General features: G+C 45.4%; 1 protein-coding gene across 1 annotated transcript in view; it reads left to right on the forward strand.

Annotated features, from left to right (window-relative positions):
• The first annotated feature begins 670 nt into the window (after positions 1-670).
• The window catches only part of LOC139367471 (SRC kinase signaling inhibitor 1-like), a 42630-nt gene continuing 19423 nt past the window's right edge, over positions 671-23877 (forward strand). Inside the window, exons 1-7 of the mRNA XM_071105688.1 lie at positions 671-697; positions 2048-2367; positions 10252-10278; positions 18695-18896; positions 19340-19469; positions 19750-19921; positions 22878-23848. Of these exons, the coding sequence (XP_070961789.1) occupies positions 2071-2367; positions 10252-10278; positions 18695-18896; positions 19340-19469; positions 19750-19921; positions 22878-23848 (1799 nt within the window). The 5' untranslated portion in view covers positions 671-697; positions 2048-2070. The remainder of the gene's footprint in view (positions 698-2047; positions 2368-10251; positions 10279-18694; positions 18897-19339; positions 19470-19749; positions 19922-22877; positions 23849-23877) is intronic.

The following is a 23877-nucleotide window of genomic DNA, read 5'->3' on the forward strand; positions in this document are numbered from 1 at the left end:
CACAAACTAAGTAATGGGCCTAAACTGCAGAAAATCAATATGGATCCCTCTATCAGTGCAGCCATAAGACGTGATTTACTGTATGGATTCAATACCGTCAGCTGTTTAACTTCTGTAAGACCTACTTACGGAAACAGAGAGGAGTGCAACAGTGAATGGTCAACAGCTGATGTTGCATTAGGTGTAATGTATGGACCTCTATAGAGAATTTTAAAATAATGCATTGATGCTTGCACGCTTATGGTTCACTATCGTATATGATGCTGACCATTCTCTCCTTTATTTATTAGTTTGCTGTTGGACTGTACTTGGCGACTTCAACCTCCCGACGTTTGCCTCCGATTCATTTCTTTCCAACTCTCTCTTTCCCATCCTTGTCTCTTTTGACCTCACCCTTTCGTCTTCTGTAGCCCTGTACCCTCCGTATACATCCCCTTTTTCATGTGTCTAGAATCAAACCCATGTCTCACAGCCCTTTGTCTCCTGTTTCCAGGCCCACCTCTCTCCCCTGTCTCATCAACGGAAACCGGCATACACGGTGAGGCGTCTCCTGAAGGTTCGACCTCCGGCAGGGGATTCCAATACCTGGTTGACTGGGAGGGTTATGGCCCGGAGGAGAGGTGCTGAGTTCCCGCTAGGGACATCCTGGACCTAGGCCTCATCGCTGAGTTCCAACGCCGGTACCCAGGTCAACCAGGTATGCGCCCAGGTAGGACGCCAGGTGGCGCCCGGAGGGGGGGGGGTTCTATCACACTTGTGTTCTCTGTCTGTTTGTCTGACGCCTGTTCGTTTTGTTCGTCAAGTTCCTGTTTTCTAGTTTCCCGGTTTTGACCATGTCCTGACCCTGAGCCTGCCTGCTGTTCTGTACCTTGTCACACCACCCTGGATTATTGACCTCTGCCTGCCCTTGACCTGTCGTGTTGCCTGCCCCCTGTTCTAGTAATAAACTTTTGTTACTTCGACACTGTCTGCATCTGGGTCTTCTCCTGAAACTTGATACACAGGCTCTCTCTCTCTCTCTCTCTCTCTCTCTCTCTCTCTCTCTCTCTCTCTCTTCCTCTCTCATGATCTGCCCATTCCATTCTCAGAAGACCCCAGGAAAACTGTTTGCTACAGTCTGGTAATGCCTAGCTTGCAGATCTAGTCACTATCGACTTTCTGAAAAGGGGAATTCGCTGGGTTTTTCCTAGGGAGATTATTTAGCTCCTTTAGTGTCAGTCCTTGGTCAATTTATTCAAGTTATCTCCATGGCCACAAGCTTGCGCTATGACCTAGTCCCTAAAGGGGGAACAGCTCACATCCAATCTTGGCTTCTGACACAGAATGGTCCTGACATTCATGAGTGCTGTCATCTCCAAGATTTGGGACTTCACCCTGTGACAATAGTGTCGCCTTGACTGTTGTGGGATTTAGCAAATGCTGCAGCTGTTTGAGGCCATTGATATAAATTGATGGGTGTGTGTGTGGAGGGATGGGGATAAGTGTGTGTGTGTGTGTGTGTGTGTGTGTGTGTGTGTGTGTGTGTGTGTGTGTGTGTGTGTGTGTGTGTGTGTGTGTGTGTGTGTGGAGGGATGGGGATAAGTGTGTGTGTGCGTGTGTGTGTGTGTGTGTGTGTGTGTGTGTGTGTGTGTGTGTGTGTGTGTGTGTGTGTGTGTGTGTGTGTGTGTGTGTGTGTGTGTGGAGGGATGGGGTTAAGTGTGTGTCTTTGTGTGAATGTATGTGTGTGTGTGTGGATGGATGGGGTTAAGTTTGTGTGCGCGCGCGTATCTTAAGGAGAGTGAGACTTACTTGACTCTGGATTGTCATTATATAGAACAGGATCATGTACTCAGGTCATAGTATTAAGATATTCCTGTTTCACCATCTCCTCCCATGAACACATACTGTAACATACACCAATATTGTCAGGAGGCTGTTTAACTTTAGGGAAATCTAATGTCAGAGTCAGAGACCTAGCATTTTTTATTAATTCCCCCGTATAACCTTCACAGCAAATTTTCTTATCTTGACCCCTGACCCCACGTTCCCTCATCTTTGACCCTTCCAGGTCGGGAGAGAAGAAAGGGTCACATGATCTCCACTGGGGATGCAGAGTTCCCGTGTGAGTACCACACCCTGGGCCACGGCGGCACACGCTGCTTCCCTCACAACAACAACAACAACGGCGGGCTGGCGCCAACCTCTGGGAACCACCAACGCCACAACACCCTCGCTGCCAAGAGCCTGGAGGCCCTTACGAACCTTCACAAGGCTGACATAAAGCGCCAGCACGAAGCCTTTATGGACCTCCAGAAAAATCAGAAGTATCCGGCCAGCCCCTGTATGTCTCAGGGCCAGAGATCACCTAACTTTGGCCGCCAACAGCAGGTAACATCTTAATACCCTCAATTACCCATCCCTGGTACAAAAACAGTTGAGAACCACAGGAGTATCCAGGCTACATGTCAATGAATCAGTTTATTATGACATCGTTGGCTGATAGTTATCAGAAGGTGTTAAAGGAAGATGGAAACAGAGATTTGAGATAGGAAGGAAATAGACACATTGATCCATACATGAAAGGTTGACCTCTTCCACCCATCAAATCCCCCTCTCTATCTCTCTCGTTTTCCTCTCATCCACCACATGCTTTGCAGTCAATGCTTGCATGCCAAAGCTGTTAGAGATGCAAAGCACCAGGACTTTGCTGTGTAGACTGTTTATTCTCCCCTACCCTCATCCCTCTATCCTGATCCCTCCGTCCCTCTACCCCAATCACCTGCCTGTGAATACCACCATTCATCAGAGACTCCCGTCTCTCCACACTCTCTCCTCCATCGGCCAAGTATCACTCCATCCCCTCCTCTGTTTCCTCCCTTTTGCTTTAATTTTCCCAGTGTATTTACCCTGGCACAGCCATCTATTTCTGCACACAGAAGTGTGCGAGAGAGAGAAAAAGAGGGAGAGACGGAGGGGCAGATAGAGGGAGAAACAGGTGGAGTCCACGGTTGCCACGGCAACCCCCGCGCTGCCCCCCCCCCATTCCCATATAAGGCAGTCAATGATATCATATGGCTGGCAATGCCTAGGCAAAGAGAGAGAGTGGAGAGGGCGGATGGCAGCAGTAGCAGCAGCAGCGAGAGAGAGAAACAAAGAGGGAGAGATGAGGAGTGAGAGAATGACTGAAACTGCGATTGGGCTGTAACGGTATAGGGACAGAGAGAGAGAGAGGAAGTTCCACTGGTTCTACTTCAGATATCCAGACCAACACCGCCTGGGATTTACTGATTCCTCTGGGCTCGCGGGAGAGCGAGAGGACAGAGCCACCGCAGTCAGAAAATGGAGAGGGGGGAGGAGGAAGGGGAGGGAGGCATGTGGAGCATCATGTGAACCAGCACACCACCAGTCAGCCAGCGGCAGCAGCAGGCTCGTTGAGTAGCAGCAACGGTACCAGTTCTCCTTTTCATTCATTAATCAATGGAGACGTGCAGAATCCTGTGTGTTCTGGTGTTACTGTGGAATAGACGTGTTTCTGCCGCTGCATGTGGGGCAGAGAGAGAGGAGAAAGGGAGAGCGAGAAAGAGAGTGATGTATGCATGTATGGAAGAGAGCTGTTTCTGTACCTGACTGCGTGTGTGCATGTGACTATGACCAGCCAGTGTGTGCTCATTTGTGTGAGTGTGTGTGAGTGTGTAGCTGAGACCAGTGCAGGTAAGACAAGATGCAATGGGTATGCCTCTCCTCTACTCCCTCCTTTCTGCAGGCATAAGAGGAGGGGTGTGTGAGTGTATGTGTGTATGATCTGTGTGTCTGGGCTGGCTCATGCCAGGTTTTACCAGTGTGCAGGTGTTGGCCAGGTGTGGTTGTGGTGCCGCAGTGTCTGAAAGAACAGGAGGGGGTTGGTGTGTGTGTGTGTGTGTGTGTGTGTGTGTGTGTGTGTGTGTGTGTGTGTGTGTGTGTGTGTGTGTGTGTGTGTGTGTGTGTGTGTGTGTGTGTGTGTGTGTGTGTGAGAGAGAGAGAGAGAGAGAGAGAGAGAGGGTGGGTGGGTACAGGGATGACTACTTGGCATGCAGGTCAGGCATCCATTGCTCCACTCCCCTCTCTCTCTCTCTCTCTCTCTCTCTCTCTCTCTCTCTCTCACACTCTCCCTCTTCCTCTCTCTGTACACAGAGGTCCATCGTGGGATTTTCAGCTTGTGTAATTGAGATATATGGCAGGGCATTGAATTCCTTCATGGTGCATAGGGGGACGGTTTATTTTGTGTGGGGCAGGTTTTTATGTTCTGAAACGCCCTCTTGTTAGTGCACATTGGAGGAGAGGTGGGCAGGGGGAAGCTGAAGTAAGCGGAATGAAGAGGGAAAGGTGGATGAATACATGAATAGAGAGCGGGGGGGGGACGTGGGAAAATGTGTTTAATGCATATGCATATGCATAAGTCTACTGGTATGTTAGTGGGTGGAGTTATGCGAGTACAAAATGGATGTGTAGAGGTAGGTGCTAGGACATGCATGTCAGTCTCTCCTGGCTCAAAGTTGAGGAGAGATTGACTGCATCACTATTGGTCTTTGTGCGAGGTGTTGATGTGTTGAAGGTACCGACCTTTACATTTAAGCAGTTGGCACACAGTTTGGACACTCATTGGTACAACACAAGACATACAACCAGAGGTCTCTGCACAGTCCCCAGGTCCAGAACAGAACAGAGGCTGGGAAAGGCACTGTATTAAATACCACCCCAGGTCACTCAAGCTAGGAATAAAACCAGTTTAAAAAAACAGATACAAGAAGACCTTACTGCACAACGGGAACTGTGAAGAGACACAGGCATTTTATATTTCTTGTATTGTCATTTCAACTGCGCTATGTACAGTACCAGTCAAAAGTTTGGACACACCTACAGCGGTTCAAGGGTTTTTCTTAATTTTTACTATTTTCTACATTGTAGAATAATAGTGAAGACATCACAACTATGAAATAACACACATGGAATCATGAAGGAACCAAAAAACTGTTAAACAAAATATATTTTATATTGTCACGTGTGATCCCTCTCCGGCCTCTAAGTCACCAGGCTGCTCAATATTGGCAGATTTATACACCTGTCACCATTGTTACGTGCACCTGCGAGTCGTCAGACTCACCTGGACTTCATCACCTCCCTGATTACCTTCCTTATATATGTCACTCCCTTTGGTTCCTTCCCCAGACATCATTGTTTATGTTTCTTGTCTGTGTGCTGTTTTAGTTTCTTGTTTTGTATTATGTTCCGTTTATTTATGAAAACACTCTGCTCCCTGAACTTGCTTCCCGACTCTCAGCGCACATCGTTACATATATTTTAGATTCTTCAAAGTAACCACCTTTTGCCTTGATGACAACTTTGCACACTCTTGGTATTCTCTCAACCAGCTTCACCTGGAATGCTTTTCCAACAGTCTTGGAGGAGTTCCCACATACGCTGGGCACTTGTTGGCTGCTTTTCCTTATCTCTGCGGTGCAACTCATCCCAAGCCATCTCAATTGGGTTGACGTTGGGTGATTGTGGAGGCCAGGTCATCTGATGCAACACTCCATCACTCTTCTTCTTGGTCAAATAGCCCTTACACAGCCTGGAGGTGTTGGGTCATTGTCCTGTTGAAAAACAAATGATAGTCCCACTAAGCGCAAACCAGATGGAACGGCGTATCGCTGCAGAATGCTGTGGTAACCATGCTGTTTAAGTGTTCCTTGAATTCTAAATATATCACTGACAGTGTCACCAGCAAAGCACCCCCACACCATCACACCTCCTTCTCTGTGCTTCACGGTGGGAACCACATATGCAGAGATCCTCCGTTCACCTACTCTGCATCTCACAAAGACACGGCGGTTGGAACCAGAAATCTCAAATTTGGATTCATCAGACCAAAGGACAGATTTTCACCAGTCTAATGTCCATTGCTCGTGTTTCTTGGCCCAAGCAAGTCTATTCTTATTATTGGTGTCCTTTAGTAGTGGTTTCTTCACAGTAATTTGACCATGTAGGCCTAATTAACGCAGTCTTAGGGTCGATATAGACAGTAGAAGACATACATGACATTTAATACAAATAATATGTGCAACCATTCTCAACGTCATATTTCAATTTAAAGTTAACACATTTGATTATACCCATATGGCGTTCATAGACACTGGTGTACTTTACACACTGTAGGTATAGGCTAACAGCAATAAATGGCTAGGAAAAATGGCTAGGAAAAACTCCCTTGAAAGGCAGGAACCTAGGACGAAACCTAGAGAGGAACCAGGCTCTGAGGGGTGGTCAGTCCTCTTCTGGCTGTGCCGGCTGGAGATTATAACAGTACATGGCCAAGGTGTTCAGACGTCCATAGATGACCAGCAGGGTCAACTAATAATAACCACAGTGGTTGTCGAGGGTGCAACAGCTCAGCACCTCAAGAGTAAATGTCAGTTGGCTTTTCATCGTCGATTATTCAGAGTTAGAGACAGCAGGTGTGGTAGAGAGAGAGAGTTGAAAACAGCAGGTCCGGGACAAGGTAGTACGTCCGACCAGGTGGACTGGGGAGAGCAAGGAGTCATCAGGCCAGGTCCTGAGGCATGGTCCTAGGGCTCAGGTCCTCTGAGAGAAGAGAAGAGAAGAGAAAAGAAAAGAGAAGAGAAGAGAAGAGAAGAGAAGAGGAGAGAGAGAGAGAGAGAGAGAGAGAGAGAGAGAGAGAGAGAGAGAGGAATTAGAGGGAGCATACTTAAATTCACACAGGACAGGAGAAATACTCCAGATATAACAGACTGACCCTAGCCCCACGACACATAAACTATTGCAGCATAATTACTGGGCACTGGGACAGGAGGGGTCCTGAGACACTGTGGCCCCATCCAACTATACCCCCGGACAGGGCCAACCAACCAACCATAGTATCAGTAGTCAAGTCCTAGTTATAGTGAGAAATAACAGTCTTGTGACTGTGTAGAGGCCTGGCCAGTAAAATGTGGTCTGAATGGAGGTAATATGTCATGGGGACTGATTAGTGGTGATATGTCATGGTGTCTGATTGGTGGTAATATGTCATTGGGTCTGATTGGTGGTGATATTGCATGGGGTCTGATTGGTGGTCATATGGCCATGCAGGCAGACACATGATCACTAGCGCTGACTCGGACAGTAGCCTGCAGGACACACAAAGCTCTCTGTATCTGGGTCACAGGAGCCCACAGGCCTCTGTTCTCTTCCTCTCCTGCCTCTGCTCTGTCGTTCTTCATCCAGCTTCTCTCCTCCACATACTCTCTCAACAGAGGGTAGGAACTGATTGAATATTTCCTTTCAAACCAGGGTAGGAATGGAAGGTTATATCTTAACAGAGGGTAGGACTGAACCTTCTGTCTTAAAAGAGGGTAGGAATTGAGAGTGAGGGAGTTAAAAGGTCTAGCTCTGAGCTAATGGAATAGAATATACTATCTGAATGTCGCTGGGTCACTCTTGCATTTGCGTCCCGTGCCATGGCAACCATAAAAAACACTTTAAAATGAAAATAGATATTCGTCATTTGTTTATACTGAAATGGTTATTAATCACAAAACATAATGTAAGTCCTTCATTACTGCAACACTTTGTGGCAGGGATCATCAACTAGACTCAGCCGCGGGCTGATTTCATTCCTTGACCGGATGGTCGGAACACAATTGCTAATAATTTGTAGACTGTAAATTGACTGCAAGAAGCCCAAACAGATATAATATTTGACTCAAACGTAATCATTTCACACCTTGCTTACATTTGTATACAATCATATGCCTCTGTATTATGCGTGGGAATACTTGGGAACAGATTTCCTTCATTAAAATCATTTGGAACTGATTTCCTGGTGTTTTCATTGTCTTTTATGTCCAACAATGAAACTTTAAAAAATGATAAAGAATAAAGTATTCAGGCCCCTTTACTTCTTTCACATTACAGGCTTATTCTAAAATGTATTAAATTGTTTTATTTCCTTATAAATCTGCATACAATACTGCATAATGACAAAGCAAATGCAGGTTTTTAGACATTTTTGTAAATGTTTAAAAAAAGAAAAATAGAAATATCACATTTACATAGGTATTCAGACCCTTTACTCAGTACTTTTTTGAATTACCTTTGGCAGCGATTACAGCCTTGAGTCTTCTTGGGTATGACGCTACAAGTGTGGCACACCTGTATTTGGGGAGTTTCTCCCATTCTTCTCTGCAGATTCTCTCAAGCTCTGTCAGGTTGGATGGGGAGCGTTGCTGCACATTCTCTCCAGACATGTTTGATCGGGTTCAAATCTGGGCTCTGGCTGGGCCACTCAAGGACATTCAGAGACTTGTCCTAAAGCCACTCCTGTGTTGTCTTGGCTGTGTTCTTAGGGTCGTTGTCCTGTTGGAAGGTGAATCTTCGCGCCAGTCTGAGGTCCTCAGTGCTCTGGAGCAGGTTTTCATCAAGGATTTCTCTGTACTTTGCTCAGTTCATCTTTCCCTCAATCCTGACTAGTCTCCCAGTCCCTGTTTTGGTACCCCTCCCCAGATCTGGACCTCGACACAACCCTGTCTCGGAGCTCTATGGACAATTCCTTCGACCTCGTGGCTTGGTTTTTTGCTCTGACATGCCATGTCAACTGTGGGATCTTATATAGATAGGTGTGTGCCTTTGCAAATCATGTCCAATCAATTGAATTCACCACAGGTGGACTCCAATAAAGTTGTAGAAACATCTCAAGGATGATCAATGGAAACAGGTTGCACCTGAGCTTAATTTTGAGTCTCATAGCAAAGGGTCTGAATACTTATGTAAATAAGGTATTTCTGTTTTACATTTTCAATACATTTGCAAAAATGTCTAAAAACCTCTTTTCACTTCGTCATTATGGAGTATTGTTGAAGGCTGAAACGTAACGGAATGTGGAAAAAGTCAAGGGGTCTGAATACTTTTAATATATTGTATCGATCAATAAAAACAAAGAAGGCTATTAAAATAAAACGTTCTTTCAACAATAACACCTTCAATTTGTCATTGGTGTTACTGTCATTGGTGTTACTTCTCCTACTGGTGGCACAACGTTATAATAATGTTAAAAATGATTTCAAGACTGCAATATTAAGTTAATTTAGAATGGGAAGACGTACCCAAAAATACTGAAAATGTTGTTCATTTTCTCCAAAATGCCATGCCCAAATGCCACCACAATTCAAGATCGACCAAGCTGTTTAGGCGTCACATGGCCTTGGGGTTAAGAGTATTGGGTCAGTATTCAAAAGGTCACTGGTTCAAAAATCCCTGAATAATCTGTCAATGTGCCCTTGAGCAAGGCACTTTACCCTAATTTCTCCTGTAAGTCGCTCTGGATAATAGCATCTGTTAAATCACTCATATGTAAATGTTTAGATGAGTGATAAGATAGTCAGGTATCATCCTTAATTTAGATGGAACCAAAATTGAACTGTGCACTTGACACCCCTGGCACAAGTCCTACATAATCTTGCAACAGCGTCTTGGTTATAGCCTACCGTTGTCACTGTGACTCAAGGACACTACACACAGTCACAATAGCCTAACACAACCTAATAGATTTAATGAACTTTGTCCTCTCCATTGGAGGCTGCCCAAATTCCCTTAAAAAGCCAAGCTTCTTTAATCCAGTGTCTGTGTATTGCTTTAATCCACTCCTGAATTTGAGCCAGCTAATTGTGTGAACAGTAGGTGTTCAGTTGGATCGCTAGCTAGCTGGTGTGTGTTTGTCATTAGTATGGATGTAGTGTCTGTAAACATTTGAATCATTGTTGGGAAGCAATTACAGGCAATTAAAAGGCTATTATGATGGCACTGAAGGACATCGGAAGTTAATCTGGTCTATCATCACAATAATTAGCCCCTCACTTTCCGATTGGATCTGACGGAGAGAGAAATATGATGGTCTTATACCCCTCCTTTTTTTGTCTTGGGAAAGTCTTCAACTCATCTCTCTCCTCAGATAAAGTATTCAGATCTTCCCAACTTTATTTGTCACGTCTACATTATCTTACACACGTCTGACTGGAAGCGGATAGATGGATCTTTCTCACTCACATCCCCTTTTCTCCGTTCCCCACACGTCTCTCCATCCATCTCTCTCTCTGACTAGCAGCGGTTGTCAGGGAGAAGACAGTTGTCCGGCTTAAGGGATGGGAACATATCTAACTCCCTATCCTTTCTCTCTCTCTCTCTCTCTCTCTCTCTCTCTCTCTCTCTCTCTCCCTCTTCCCTCTCTCTTTCTCCCCCTAGCAACAGCCAAACTACTGGAGCTTCAAGGTCAGTGCTAAGACTGTTTGTGTTTTAGTGTGAATATGTGTCTCTGTCTCTGTGGATTTGTCTATAATGGGATAAACATGCATAGTGTCTGTGTGTGCATCTGTGTGCTTCTCTACTCCTCATTGTGAGTGTTGCAGTGTTGGCACACACCTCTGAGACTTGTTACTGGTGTAGGAATGCATCTGCTGCTGTATTTTGAGTCCCTCATAGTGGGGCCAAGTCCCAAGTTGAGATCTGTGTGCTGAAATTGGACACGCCTAAGTTATGCCTTGATGTCAATGTGAGATTTGTGCGAGAACGTACTTTGCCTGGATCTCAGGTTAGGATTTGGGCCAAAGAGACTTAAAATATCTGTAACATGTAAATCATTAGCCTGATTCGCAACAGTTGTGGTTTACATTCCGTGTACATGAACCAACACGACTGGAGAACAGTTCTGTCTGCAAGGTTTAGGTACTCTTAGTGGACAAAATAAGCATTCTGGCTCAATATGGCTGCTGTGCATCCCCCATGTGGGCGCTACATATTGGTTCCCACATATTCTGTAATGCCACTATGTAAAGTTGGTACAGAGAATGTAGAATGGAAAGGCTACTGATTCAGTTGAGATGTATTTTTATTTTTTTGCAAAATGCTATATATGCATTGTTTAGCTGGAATGGGATGTTTGCGTCCTTTATATTTGTCTGTGATATGTGTTTGTATCACCTATCTTAAGATGAATGCACTAACTGTAAGTCACTCTGGATAAGGCAATCTGCTAAATGTTCACATACAGATCTCATATTACTCTGTGGAATTTTGTTTTCTAAACATTGATGTCACAAATGTAGAATTTGTACATTACTTCACATTTGACCGTGTAAAACCTAGCAGTGCTACTTATATCTCTGAAACACACCAATTTCTTTCATAATTTCTTTAAACAAATTAAGCTCATTTACCCCCCCCCCCCCCGAAATTAAAATGGATATAAAGCGTTTTGGAATTCAACTCTTCATATGAATAATTCCCTATGACAGAGATCTGACTGTTGTGTGTTGCTGACCAAAGAACAAGGCCGGAGAGGAGAACAGAGGAAGGAACAAAGGATGGAAGGGTGTTTGAAGCTCAAATTTCAAAATTTCAAGGGAAGAGTTGATGCTTTCAGAATGAATAGATGGCCAACAAAAGTCTACAGTGTAGAATGGTAGTGTTAGGTATCTTTGTAGCATCTAGACAGAAGCATCCTACACACAGAGGCATTCCATTAGTGTAGTAATCTCTCCGCTACATTTCCACAGTAAATATACAGAATATTTCATAATTTAGTCACAAATGTACTATTTCCTATTTGGATTTCCAATCCCTGCATTCCTAATTTGTATGTCATATAATACCTCCCTACTAATTACATAACTGGTGGTTTCCTCATATGCCAGCAGTCCATTTCCCTCTTATCTCGTTCAATGTCACACACACAAGCTTTATTGAATCCCCCGTTCGCTGTTGGCTCCCAGTTCTAACGGGATTGCTTATCGCTCGCCCTCTCTTCCTCTCAGGGAGGCTGCTGTTCTCACTATTCTGATGCAAGAGAAATCCCTTCAGCAGTGCTCTTAGTGTGTGTTTGTGTCGGTGTGTGTGTCTGTAACGGCCCCTTGCTAGTTTCTTCTGATGTTTCATTGGCTTGCTAGCACTTTACAAGTGCACGTGCATGCACACGTGCACACTGTAGATTCGCACACAAACACGTCTGCATTTACACGGAAGGTGGTTGATGTAAATGTAAATGCATGCACACAGTCACAAGCTATGCACGTACAGAAACACACACACACACATCCGCACCAGCAAAATCACAAAATCATTTTGAAGACTCGCCTCCTTCTCACATTCTCTCAGATCCTCTGACAAAACGGAGGGATTGTCTGTCTGTTTAAACTACTCTCCGTGGGGAGGCCATAACATGGATTAATATGCTTGCAGTGCTATCTCTTCTCTCTTTCTGACTGCAAAGACTGCTAGGCAACAACAGAGGAACCGAGGACCTCTGCTGTATAATTCCCTCCCTTTTGCGGTTCCCAGCCCCACTAATACAAACATTAATACCACTGTCTGTCCCTCATAGGCCTCGGTCTGTCTGTCTATCTGGAGTGGGAAAGTAATCAGAGTCCATTGTCTCCTCTTCGCCGCCTTACTGTTGAATCAGGCCAGAAAGTCTATACTATAGTTAATGAGTGTTCCAAATGGCACCCTATTCCTTACATAGTGCACGACTTGTAACCAGAGTCCTATGGGCCCGGTCAAAAGTAGTGTACTACGAAGGGAATAGGGTGCCATTTGGAACGTAGCCTTAGAGCCATGTAAAGGCGCTAGCCGTATTCACATTTACAATGAGTCCTTCATCCGATCCAGGTGAAGTCATCATGTCTCCTACAGTGCATGGATTCCTTGGGCTTGACTCCTTTTATTCAGAGATACTCACAACAGAAAATGGATTTTATGCAGGGGCTCTTGTTAGGTGTTCTGTAAGTGGCATAGCAAAAAAAATGCAGCTTGAATGTTCTTTGATTGATTGGTTGGATGATTCATTGGTAGATTGAGTGCTTGATTGATTATTGCACATGATAGGAGGTGAACAGAGGTGACATACAGGTAACTGCTAAAATAAAGGAAGCACCAACATAAAGTGTCAATAGGTGTCACGCCCTGACCTTAGTTATCTATGTTTTATGTATTATTTTGGTCAGGTCAGGGTGTGACGAGGGTGGGCATGTGTGTTTTTGTCCTGTCTAGGGTTTTTGTATATCTATGGGTTTTTTGTATGTCTAGGTAATGTAGGTCTATGGTGGCCTGAATTGGTTCCCAATCAGAGGCAGCTGTTTATCGTTGTCTCTGATTGGGGATCCTATTTAGGTTGCCATTTTCCAGTTTGTTATTGTCTGTGTAGTTGCCTGTCAGCACTTGGTTTATATAGTTTCACGGTCGTTTTGGTAGTTTGTATCTTTCTTTATTAAAAGAAGTATGTATTCATATCACACTGCGCCTTGGTCTCATCAATACGACGAACGTGACAATAGGGCATTGGGCCACCACGAGTGGCCAAAGTCGCCAGGAACAGATTCAACGTGCCTTTGCAATGATGCAAGTGTCTGGAGGGATGTGACAACCTTCTTCTATGAGAAATTCCACATTTGGTGTTTTGAAAACAATGTCTCACACACTGCTCCAGAATCTCCCAAAAGTGTTAAATTGGGTTGAGATCTAGTGACAGACACCCCCCCCCCCCTTTAAACCCCCTATGCTCCATTGAGATCCGTCTTTCAAAGTCACTGAGACCTCTTCTAGTCATGGGAGCCAAAATACTGGTCAACTGGGCATGACCCTAAGCGTGATGGGATATTTTAATTTCTTAATCAACTCAGGACCACATGTGGCAGCACCTATTTTCATTACGCTTTGTGTCCCTCATTTACTCAAGTGTTTCCTTTATTTTGGCAGTTACCTGTATGTGCCAGAGACTGTCGATATACTGTAGAGGACAATGGCACCATAAATAGTATATTCTACAATAAACAAAGCTAAAATCACTATGCTGTTGTTCAGTGTCCTGGTTGAATGCACTGGTAAGTGTTACTGCCAAAAGACTGAAATGTAGAAGCAGCATAGTTAGTATATAGTATTTTGACAAGACATTGAGGGGCTTCAGAAACCCTCGATGTCTAAGTGGGGAATATCTGTGATATATTTTTTTCATTTAGCAGACGTTCTTATCCAGAGTGACTCACAGTAGTAGTTAGTACATACATTTTTACACATACACACACGCACACAAACACACGCACACACACACACACACACACACACACACACACACACACACACACACACACACACACACACACACACACACACACACACACACACACACACACACACACGCACACACACAACATTGTTTACAATAGAGGACATCCCTGGACTTGCCATGACACTTGGGGTCCCAGTTAGCAGGCTCAGTAGCTAAAGCATTTGAACAGCTGCTATTGTTGTCCTTGGCTGTCTGAGTGTTGATATGGTGTTGGGTGGAAAATCACTATTCCCTGATCTGACTCTGAGAATGGCCTGTGTTTTGCAGCCCTAAAAGGCTTAGGATGCCTATGGCGGCTATGTTTCCCCTTGCGACCACCTGCAGGAAATGCAAACGTGTAGTGCAGGGCTCCCCAACTGGCGGTCCGCGGGCCGATATGGCCCGCATATGGTTATATATGGTCCCCCAAGTTTTCTGAACAAAAAATTTACATTTTTAAAAATTCTATATTTTTTTATTGTTGGACATAAAAGGCTGTAAAAACACAAGGAAATCAGCTCCAAGTGATTTTAATTTAAGAAATCTGTTCCCACGCATAATAGAGAGAAACATGTGATCGTACACAAATGTAAGCAAGGTTTGAAATTCTTATGTTTTAGTCAAACATATCTGTTTGTGCTTCTTGCGGACAATTTGCCGTCAACACATTATTTGTAGTTATGTTTCGGCCCCCCGACCGACCATCCGCTCAAGAAAAAATTGGCCCACTGCTGATCATGCTTCGCTATGATCTGCCAAGAGAGAGAGAGGATGTTTGGTGCATAAATGGCTTCTAAAATGTGTAATTTCCACTTTTACATTTCAGACTTCATTTGCCCAAACAAAAAATATATAAACCTATACAAAAATGTCCATTAATTATAATCCACATAATAATTCACATCTCCTGTTGCTGCAGGATTATTTTCCTGCTATAGCAAACTGGCTCAAATTAAGATCCTACATCTGTATGCTGTGGCACGTGGCCAGAATCACTTATCGGCACACTTCGCTATGATCTGCCAAGACAGAGAGAGGATGTTTGATGCATAAATTAATAATAATTTAATGAGGACTTAAGGACTTTCTTTTAAACTGGAGAAGCTAAATTAAAGTCCTTAGAAAAGTTCTCCCAATGCTTCATTATATAATTGTACTTAGACTGAGGTTACATGAGGTGGGATCGGTTTCATGTATACAACTCTCTCACAAGGATTGGATACAAGGACACAACTAGCTTGAGGGTGATTGTCCAAGGGTGGAGGGGGATTGTCCACGATATTCCCACAAAGGATACACTGACTATTATTGTACATTAGATGATTAGAGTATGCTGGTCAAACCTGTGCTCATACTCACATCCTTGAGGTCAAAGGTTCCCCAATTACAGAGCTCACTGGAAAAGTATGCCAGGACTGCAGAGTAGCAATGCCCATGAAATTGCCCGAGATCCACAGGGGGGGGGGGGGGGGGGGGGGGTGAGCAGTAAGATAGCCAGGTGAAGGATGATCAAACAGACCCTCAAAGAACTACACAGCAGTACGTGAGAGAGAGAGAACCTAATTCCATTCTGATAGAGACTTGGGGCAGTAGAGATACAGTACAGAGATTGATAGAGACGAAGGATTGTGAAGAAGTAGTTTGAGACAGTTAACAGTTTGAGACCTGTAGTCATACAGAGACCCCCAGTAAGGGACACAGAGGTAAGAAATGAATGTGCACATGAGTGACACTTTCTCACTGCTTCTAAACGTATCACTAAACGTGTTGCCTGTTATTGGACAAATGATTGACTCCCAGTTATATTGCTTATATGGTTGTCCAGTGTCATAGATTTGATAGTTTGGGTACTTTCTCTTTGTAATGGAAGCTGTGTCTACTGTCTGCATAGTTCCTCTCGTTGACACAGATAACACTGCTCCATGACTGATGTTTTACGCAAAAGACCATGAGATCTCCAGTAAAGATTACCCAGCCTTAGCGAGAGTCAGGTGAGAGAAGCACTGTCATAAACCAAGAGAGAATCTATGAGACAGAATGGCCTTCCAAGACATAAAGGAGGTAATGAGTTCTTCTGCAGCAGAAAAGAATGCCTTCCTAAGCCTTCCTAAGGCTGTTGACATGATGACAAAACACTGTTATAACGGGTCATAAGAATTGACGACAACCAAACGGACTTATAACAGCGTGACAGGCTCAGAAGAAGTTATAGATTATTATTTTTGCTGGGGTCCAATTATCCTCATTGGATGGAGAACTTTATTACAGTATCTATCCAAGTTTAATTGCACAGGCAGAAACATGGTCATGATTATCGAGGGCATAGGTGGAATTGGAAAAATATGCACTCCTGTGAAATGTCCAGGCATTCTGCAAAAAAAATATGTATTTATATTCCCCCCAGAGATTTTCACTTTGGAAACCACATTCCCAGGCGTTCTTCGACAATTCCACCATCTCCTCCCTTGGATTGTGCTATTGAAGAAGATGGAGGTGGGGGAGTTTATTGGGCGTTACCCTAGAGAAAATGTCAGCTCGTAATGTAGACAGACACAGCGGGAATAAAACATGGGCATACAGAACGCAGTCAAGCTTGTCTTCTGGTTCCCAGGAGCGCACGGAGAGGAGCCCTGCCCTCTGAGCCCTGCCCTCTGAGCCCTGCCCTCTGAGCCCTGCCCTCTGAGCCTCTCCACAGCTGCTGCCTGCACACTGAAATGAGAACTAATTAGGAAAGAGCCGACAGGAAGTCAACAATCATGTTGCACTTTACGACTTTTCCTCTCATTCTCTGCTTAAGTCTCTCTCGCTTGGTCTCAGAATCTGTCTTCCTCCTTTTGCCTCTCTCTGTCTCTCCTCTCGCTTTCTCTCTCTTTCTTTCTCTCGCTCTCATCTCTCTCTTTCTCTATTTCTCTATTTCTCTCTTTCTATCTTCCTTTTTTCTTTCTTTCTTTCTTTCTTTCTTTCTTTCTTTCTTTCTTTCTTTCTTTCTTTCTTTCTTTCTTTCTTTCTTTCTCACTCTCTCACTCTCTCTCTCGTTATCTCACTCTCTCTCTCTCTCTCTCTCTCTCTCTCTCTCTCGTTATCTCTCTCTCTCTTTCTCTCTCACACACCTTCTCTCCTGCTCCCTCCATCCTCGCTCTACAGCTGACTAACCACAAACTTTGTAATTCCCTCATGCCACCAACTTCTCTTCTCAACAGCTTGATGCTTGTGGGATGTTAGAAGCAGAAGGTGCACTGCTTCTGGTTGACACACAGTCCATAAATCTCAACACAAATGAGGGGCACCACTCGCAATCCGTCATCCTGCTCAATTCGTGACGAGTGTGTGTGTATGTACATTTTGTGTGTGTGTGTGTGTGTGTGTGTGTGTGTGAGCATACCCCCATGTGCAGTTTGGGTGTGCCTATTGCACGAACAACAAATCAAAGCAATGGTGGCGTTTGGGGAGACAACAGATGCATAACTGAATGTGAGCAGTATTCACAGAGCACTGTGGGAGCTCATTACTGTAGTCTTTGGGCTGGAAAATATCTGTCGGTAGGGATTCATTATAAACAACCTGCTCTAGCAGCTCCTGCCGTGCACAGCTGTAACAAGAGGTCCTCTTCCTCATCCCCACTTTTCCTCACGTCTTCATCATCTTATCTTCTCTCTGTGGTTTAAATTGGGTAGGTGAAGTCTGAAGGCTCAGTGGTCACCTGCATTTCAATGGAAGTCTGTCTAGCTAGTGTTCTGCTAGCTTCGTTTGTTAGCATTAGCATAACTAGAGTTATGTTGGTTCCTCTAATTCTCTGTAGAGTGGATACTGGTGAATCTGGCACTTAACCACCTAAGACCACATAATTTACATAGCATTAATATTAGATAGGCCTATTTATATCGCTCCATTTCTTAATGTAAATTGTTTCTTGGCTAGTGTGCACTCAAAATGAATTCAACAAGTTTAACTCCTCAGCTCACACTTAAATACATTTGTTTGAAGCTTTGTAAAATATGTTTATTACAACAGTTTTGGTGGCTGCGTTGTCATTATGTTTTATGCAGTTGACTCATCCCGAGGAAACAGCTGTGCTGTTGTATCTTTGTCTAGGATTGTTTTAAGAGACAATTTAACACTGGATCATTTATTTTATACAGTTTTTTTCCCACGGTGTATACTTATACTGTAATATGCACACTGCAGTAGTAGATGTGTACGCGACCAATAAACTTTGATTTGATTTTGTTGTCTTCTGGTTTTATCTTGTTTTATGCAATTCTCTTGTTTTGGCTATTATTGTAGTTGTCGTTTTCCAGTGGTTGACTTGTTTTGTCTGAGTTTGTGGTTGTCTTTTTCCAGTGGTTGACTTGTTTTGTCTGTTATTGTAGTTGTCTTTTTCCAGTGGTTGACTTGTTTTGTCTGAGTTTGTGGTTGTCTTTTTGCAGTGGTTGACTTGTTTTGTCTGAGTTTGTGGTTGTCTTTTTGCTTTGGTGGTTGACTATGTTTGTCTGTGTTCATTGTCACAGCAGCTGTGTGTTTTTGCTGTGGTGGTCGGGTGGTTTTAAGTGTTGATTGATACAATCTGTCTCTCCTTCTATCCCATAGGCCCGTACCCCCCGTGTGATCCGACGCAACCCCGACCAGCCGGCTCTAGCCGACCAGGCCAGCAGGGTGTCCTTTGCCTCGGCTGAGAGTCTGGAAACCATGTCTGAGGCCGACGTTCCCCTCGGGTTCAACCGCATGAACCGCCTCCGCCAGAGCCTCCCCCTGGCACGCTCATCCAGCCAGGCCAAGCTCCGTGCGCCAGGTCAGAACATAATGGTCATGTCACGCTCATATCACAGTCTTATTGACCACAATCATAACAACAAGTCATCTGTACCATCTTTGGGGTTGCAGGCAGGTTCACTCTGAAGGAAGTTCTATTCATATAGGAGAATGAGGATCACATTCATGAGGAGGTTTCTCAAGTTTATACTTGATTCTATTTAGAATTCGTCACTGATTGTCCCAAATTAATTTAGAAAATGCCCCAGTAGACAGATGAGATTATTGTGATTGTGCCCTCTCTGCCCTCTGTCGTGTGTGTGTTTGTTGAGGTATTATAGTCAAATGAATCTCAATCCTCTCCTCTCCTCTCCTCTCCTCTCCTCTCCTCTCCTCTCCTCTCCTCTCCTCTCCTCTCCTCTCCTCTCCTCTCCTCTCCTCTCCTCTCCTCTCCTCTCCTCCTTCCTCCCTCCTTCCCCTCAGGCATTCTCTTCCTCCAGCTGGGCGAGGAGACGAGGCGGGTGCACCTGACCCACGAGCTGACCAGTCTGGAGACCCTGAGAGCCCTCATTGTCCACATGTTTCCCCAGAGGCTGACCATGGCAATGTTAAGGTGGCTTTATCACACTTTAGTAGAACGCTTTGTTGTAAAGGCTACATAACACTGTCATAAGAATGACATAACAATGACATAGACGGTGGAATAAACAATCAAGACAACTGGTGTCACATTATGATAGCTGATTTTTAGCTAAGATAACATCTGATTAATTAGCTGGCAAGCTAAAGATGAATTCAATTAAATGAAACAAAAACAATCCTTATTATGTCATTACCAAACAATAAGTGGCCTGTTGAATTGTAAATGCTCGGGTGTCAATGCCCATGTTCAGGTGCCCCAGCACGGCCCTGCTGATTAAGGATGAGGCCCGTAACGTATTCTATGAGCTGGAGGACCCACGAGACGTACAGGACCGCTGTGTCATCAAGATCTACTGTAAGGAGCCTGTCTACGGCACCTACCCCGGACACCACAACCCACATCTGGCCAACGGAGACCTCCGGGTTAGTGTAAAGGGGGAGGTGTGTGTGTGTGTCTGTGTGTGTGTGTGTTTGTGAGTGGGAGTTATTTGTGTGTATCTGTGTCTGTCTCTCTCTCTCCCCCCCTCTTTCTCTCTTGTCTGTCTGTCTGTCTGTCTGTCTGTCTGTCTGTCTGTCTGTCTGTCTGTCTGTCTGTCTGTCTGTCTGTCTGTCTGTCTGTCTGTCTGTCTGTCTCTCTCTCTCTCTCTCTCTCTCTTTCTCTCTCTGTCCATCTGTATGTGTGGGCCTTGCTTGCCATGAGGAATTGTGATCCCTAAAGGTTTAACCGACCTCAGCAAGCTCTCTACCGAATTGAAAGCAAACACTGAGCCCAAGTACTCCTTCACCCCAAATAACATATTTGCAGCTACTCATGCTGTTCTGACAGTGATATTATGTTGTTTAGTAATGGAAAAATGAGTAGCTATTAATCAACCTACTGGAGCACAAATGAAACTCAGCCAGTCTCTATTAAATAAGTCTGCATGAATGAGTAATATGATACTACAACAGTAGAACTGTTTTTGAATCCACACTGACCTGTTTCCCTCCAAGGCAAAAAAAGGCTATTTGCTGACTGATAATGTTGTATAATATTGTACATACACAGTTGTTCTCAAATGGTGTGTCAGCTAGAGACATGGCTTTGTGTATTTCATCAGACACTAAAAAGTGATTTAGACGACAACTCAAACCGTTTGGGAAACGCTGGATTACACCATGGAGAATTGGCGTTGTCACTAGACATACGCAGAAAAGAATGCGATAAAAAGTGAGAATGGAACTTGAAGCTCTTGACCCGCTCCACTACAGCCCCTTTGATGTGTACGGGGGCGTGCTCACACCTCTGTTTCCTGTCGTCCACGATCAGCTCCTTTGTCTTGCTGACGTTGAGGGAGAGGTTGCTGGTCTCTGACCTCCTCCCTGTGGGCTGCCTCATCATCGTCGGTGATCAGTCCTACCACCGTCGTGTCGTCAGCAAACTTGATGATGGTGTTGGAGTCGTGTGTGGCCACATGGTCGTGGGTGAATAGGGAGTACAGGAGGCGACTAAGCAAAACAGCCCATATGTGTTGTTGCCTACCCTCACCACCTGGAAGCGGCCTGTCAGGAAGTCCCGGATCCAGTTGCAGAAGGAGGTGTTCAGTCCCAGGGTCCCGAGCTTAGTCATGGGTTTAGAGAGGACTATGGTGTTGAATGCTAAGCTGTAATCTATAAACAGCATTCTTACATTGGTATTTATTTTGTCCAGGTGGGTGAGGGCGGTGTTGAGTGCAATAGATATGGCATCATCTGTGGATCTGTTGAGGCGGTATGCGAATTGGAGTGGGTCCAGGGTGTTTGTGATGATGCTGTTGATGTGAGCCATGACCAGCCTCTCAAATCATTTCATGGCTATAGATGTGAGTGCTGTGGGACAATAGTCATTTAGACAGGTTATCTTGGCGTTATTCAGCACGAGGACTGTGTTGGTCTGCTTAAAACAAGTTGGTATTACACACCGGGTCCATGGCTTCTGGTTGGGGTATGTACGGTCACTGTGGGGACGACTTCGTCGATGCACTTATTTATTAAGCTGGTGACTGATGTGATAAACTCCTCCATGTTATCGGATTAATCGAAACAGTCCTGTAGCTTAGCATCCGCTTCATTAGACCACTTCCGTATTGGGCGTGTCACTGGTACTTCCTGTTTGAATTTCTGCTTGTAAGCAGGAGGATAGACTTATGGTCTGATTTGCCAGAGGGAGGACCTTGAATGTATTTCTCTGTGTGGTGTAAATGTGATTTAAAGTTTTGTTTCCTCTAGTTGCACAGGTGACATGATGGAAAAAATGAGGTAAAATGGATTTCAGTTTCCCTCTGAATTGTGCATTTTCTTGATTTCGTATGGCCCTATACAGCTCGTTGAGTGCGGCCTTAGTGCCAGTATCAGTTTGCGGTGGTAAATAGACAGCTACGAAAAATATAGATGAAAACTTTCTTGGTAAATAGTATGGTCTGCAGCTTATCATGAGGTATTCTCAGGAGAGCAAAAACTCGAAACGTCCTTAACATTAGAGCTCACTCCGCAGCTGTTGTAAACAAAGAGGAACACCCTTCCTCCCTTCCGGTCTTGACGGCGCATAGAAAAACTAGAAGGATGTATATTTATGTCCTCGTTCAGCCACAACTCTGCGAAACATAGGATATTACATAGGATCCCTCTTATGCCCCAGCAAATAAACCCAAGGTGAAGTGGGCCATACATGAGCCAGCAGAGCAGATTACAGACTGTAAACCATGACGGTACCACCGAGTAGCGCTGCACAGAGACAGGGAGGATATAGAGGGACAAAATGGATTGGATGACAGGGCTTAGCGGAGGTTGATTGGCAGGTTGGTTGGCGCTGAGGAGATGGGTTAGAGTAGTGTGAGGAGATACAGTGAAGCTGTGCTCTGCTGTGGTCTATGACGGGGATTGTGTGACAGTGGGGCTCAGGGATCCTGTCTGAGAAGTCGTGGTTCGCCCCTCGCTAGTCAGTCACAGCTAGTGGGATTATTTTTTGTACGTATGGAGGCACTTGCATCTACAGGCGGTATTGTAGATGGTGGAGATTTAAAAAATAAATAAGTGTTTATTTAACTAGTCTAGTCAGTTAAGAACAAAGGTGCCCCAGTCATTTCTCCAGTGTGTGTAGAGCACATGGGGCTCTAAGGTGCCACTGACCTCCTGTGGCGTAGCATCCATGGGGGGCTGCTATTGTCTTGTCAGGAAGGCTATTATATTTAAAGAGCCCAGGGGGTCATTAACTCAGGTTGGTTTTCAAGCTGCATCCAATTATGTGCAATTTTCTTTTGAATCACCAGTAATATTGTATAGCATTGTAAGGTATTTTATTCAACTTCACACTTCTTCTATTCTGAGTATGTCTATCGTTCCTCTCTTCCTCCAATGACAGAGGGAGATGGTGTACACGCCCCAGCAGGATTCTCCGTCCAACCGTCGCCTCAGCAATGCCCCCGCCTCCTCCTCCGCCTCGACCCCCTCCAGCTCCCCGTCCCGCGTCCGTCTCCTCTACAGTGGCGGTGGCCGTCCATCCTCCTATGCCGGGCAACCTCACCTCCAGCATCACCCCCACACCCACTCCCTCCCCCACCCCCACCACCTCTTGCCCGGGGGCCAGATGGCGGCCCACCACCACCCGCAGCAGCATCACCCCCAGCAGCTCCAACCCCAGCACCACCATCTCCAGCACCATGCCCAGGCTAGCTTCTCCCCCAGTGCCATCCTGGAGCGGAGGGACGTGAAGCCCGATGAGGAGGTCCACGGTATTGGCTCCAGAAGCATGGTGCTCCTGCGGGGCGATGGAGGGGGGATCTATGCCGACCCCTATTCCCTGGGCCAGGAAGGGGGTCGGCTTAGTCTGGCTGGCCCCCACTCTCCCCTACCCCCGAGGGGGGATCCCTATGGCTCTCTCTACCGGCGAGGAGGAGGTGGTGGTGGAGCGTTGGGACCCGGCTCTGTGCGCTCCCTCACTTCCTACTCGGCGGCGGCTCTGCAGGGAGAGCTGATGGACAGCGGCATCCTATACAGGCCTGGAGGCCCGCTGTATAATGATGCTGCCTACGCCGCGTCCATGTTGGCCATGGGTTTCCGGGTGCCACCCCCATCGTCCCCGCAGAAGATCCCTGACATGAGGGACTCGTATTCGGGCACCATGCCCGGCCGGGGCTCCCCTGGGAGGCAGACCCTGCGGAGGGACTCGGTGTCTTCCTCCGTGTTTGGGGAAAGTGCCAAAGCTAGGGGTCAGGGGTCAGGGTTGGGGTCAGATCAGCTGTGTCTGATGGCTGGACCTGGAGGGGAGGGTGGTGGTTTCAGTTCAGCACCAGGTTTTAGTTCACCTCTACCAGGCAACGAGACCGAGACCAGGTGAGAGAGAGAGTGTGTGTGTGTGTGTG

Source organism: Oncorhynchus clarkii, chromosome 16 (genome assembly GCF_045791955.1).
Source record: "Oncorhynchus clarkii lewisi isolate Uvic-CL-2024 chromosome 16, UVic_Ocla_1.0, whole genome shotgun sequence".
Taxonomy (NCBI): Eukaryota; Metazoa; Chordata; class Actinopteri; order Salmoniformes; family Salmonidae; genus Oncorhynchus; species Oncorhynchus clarkii.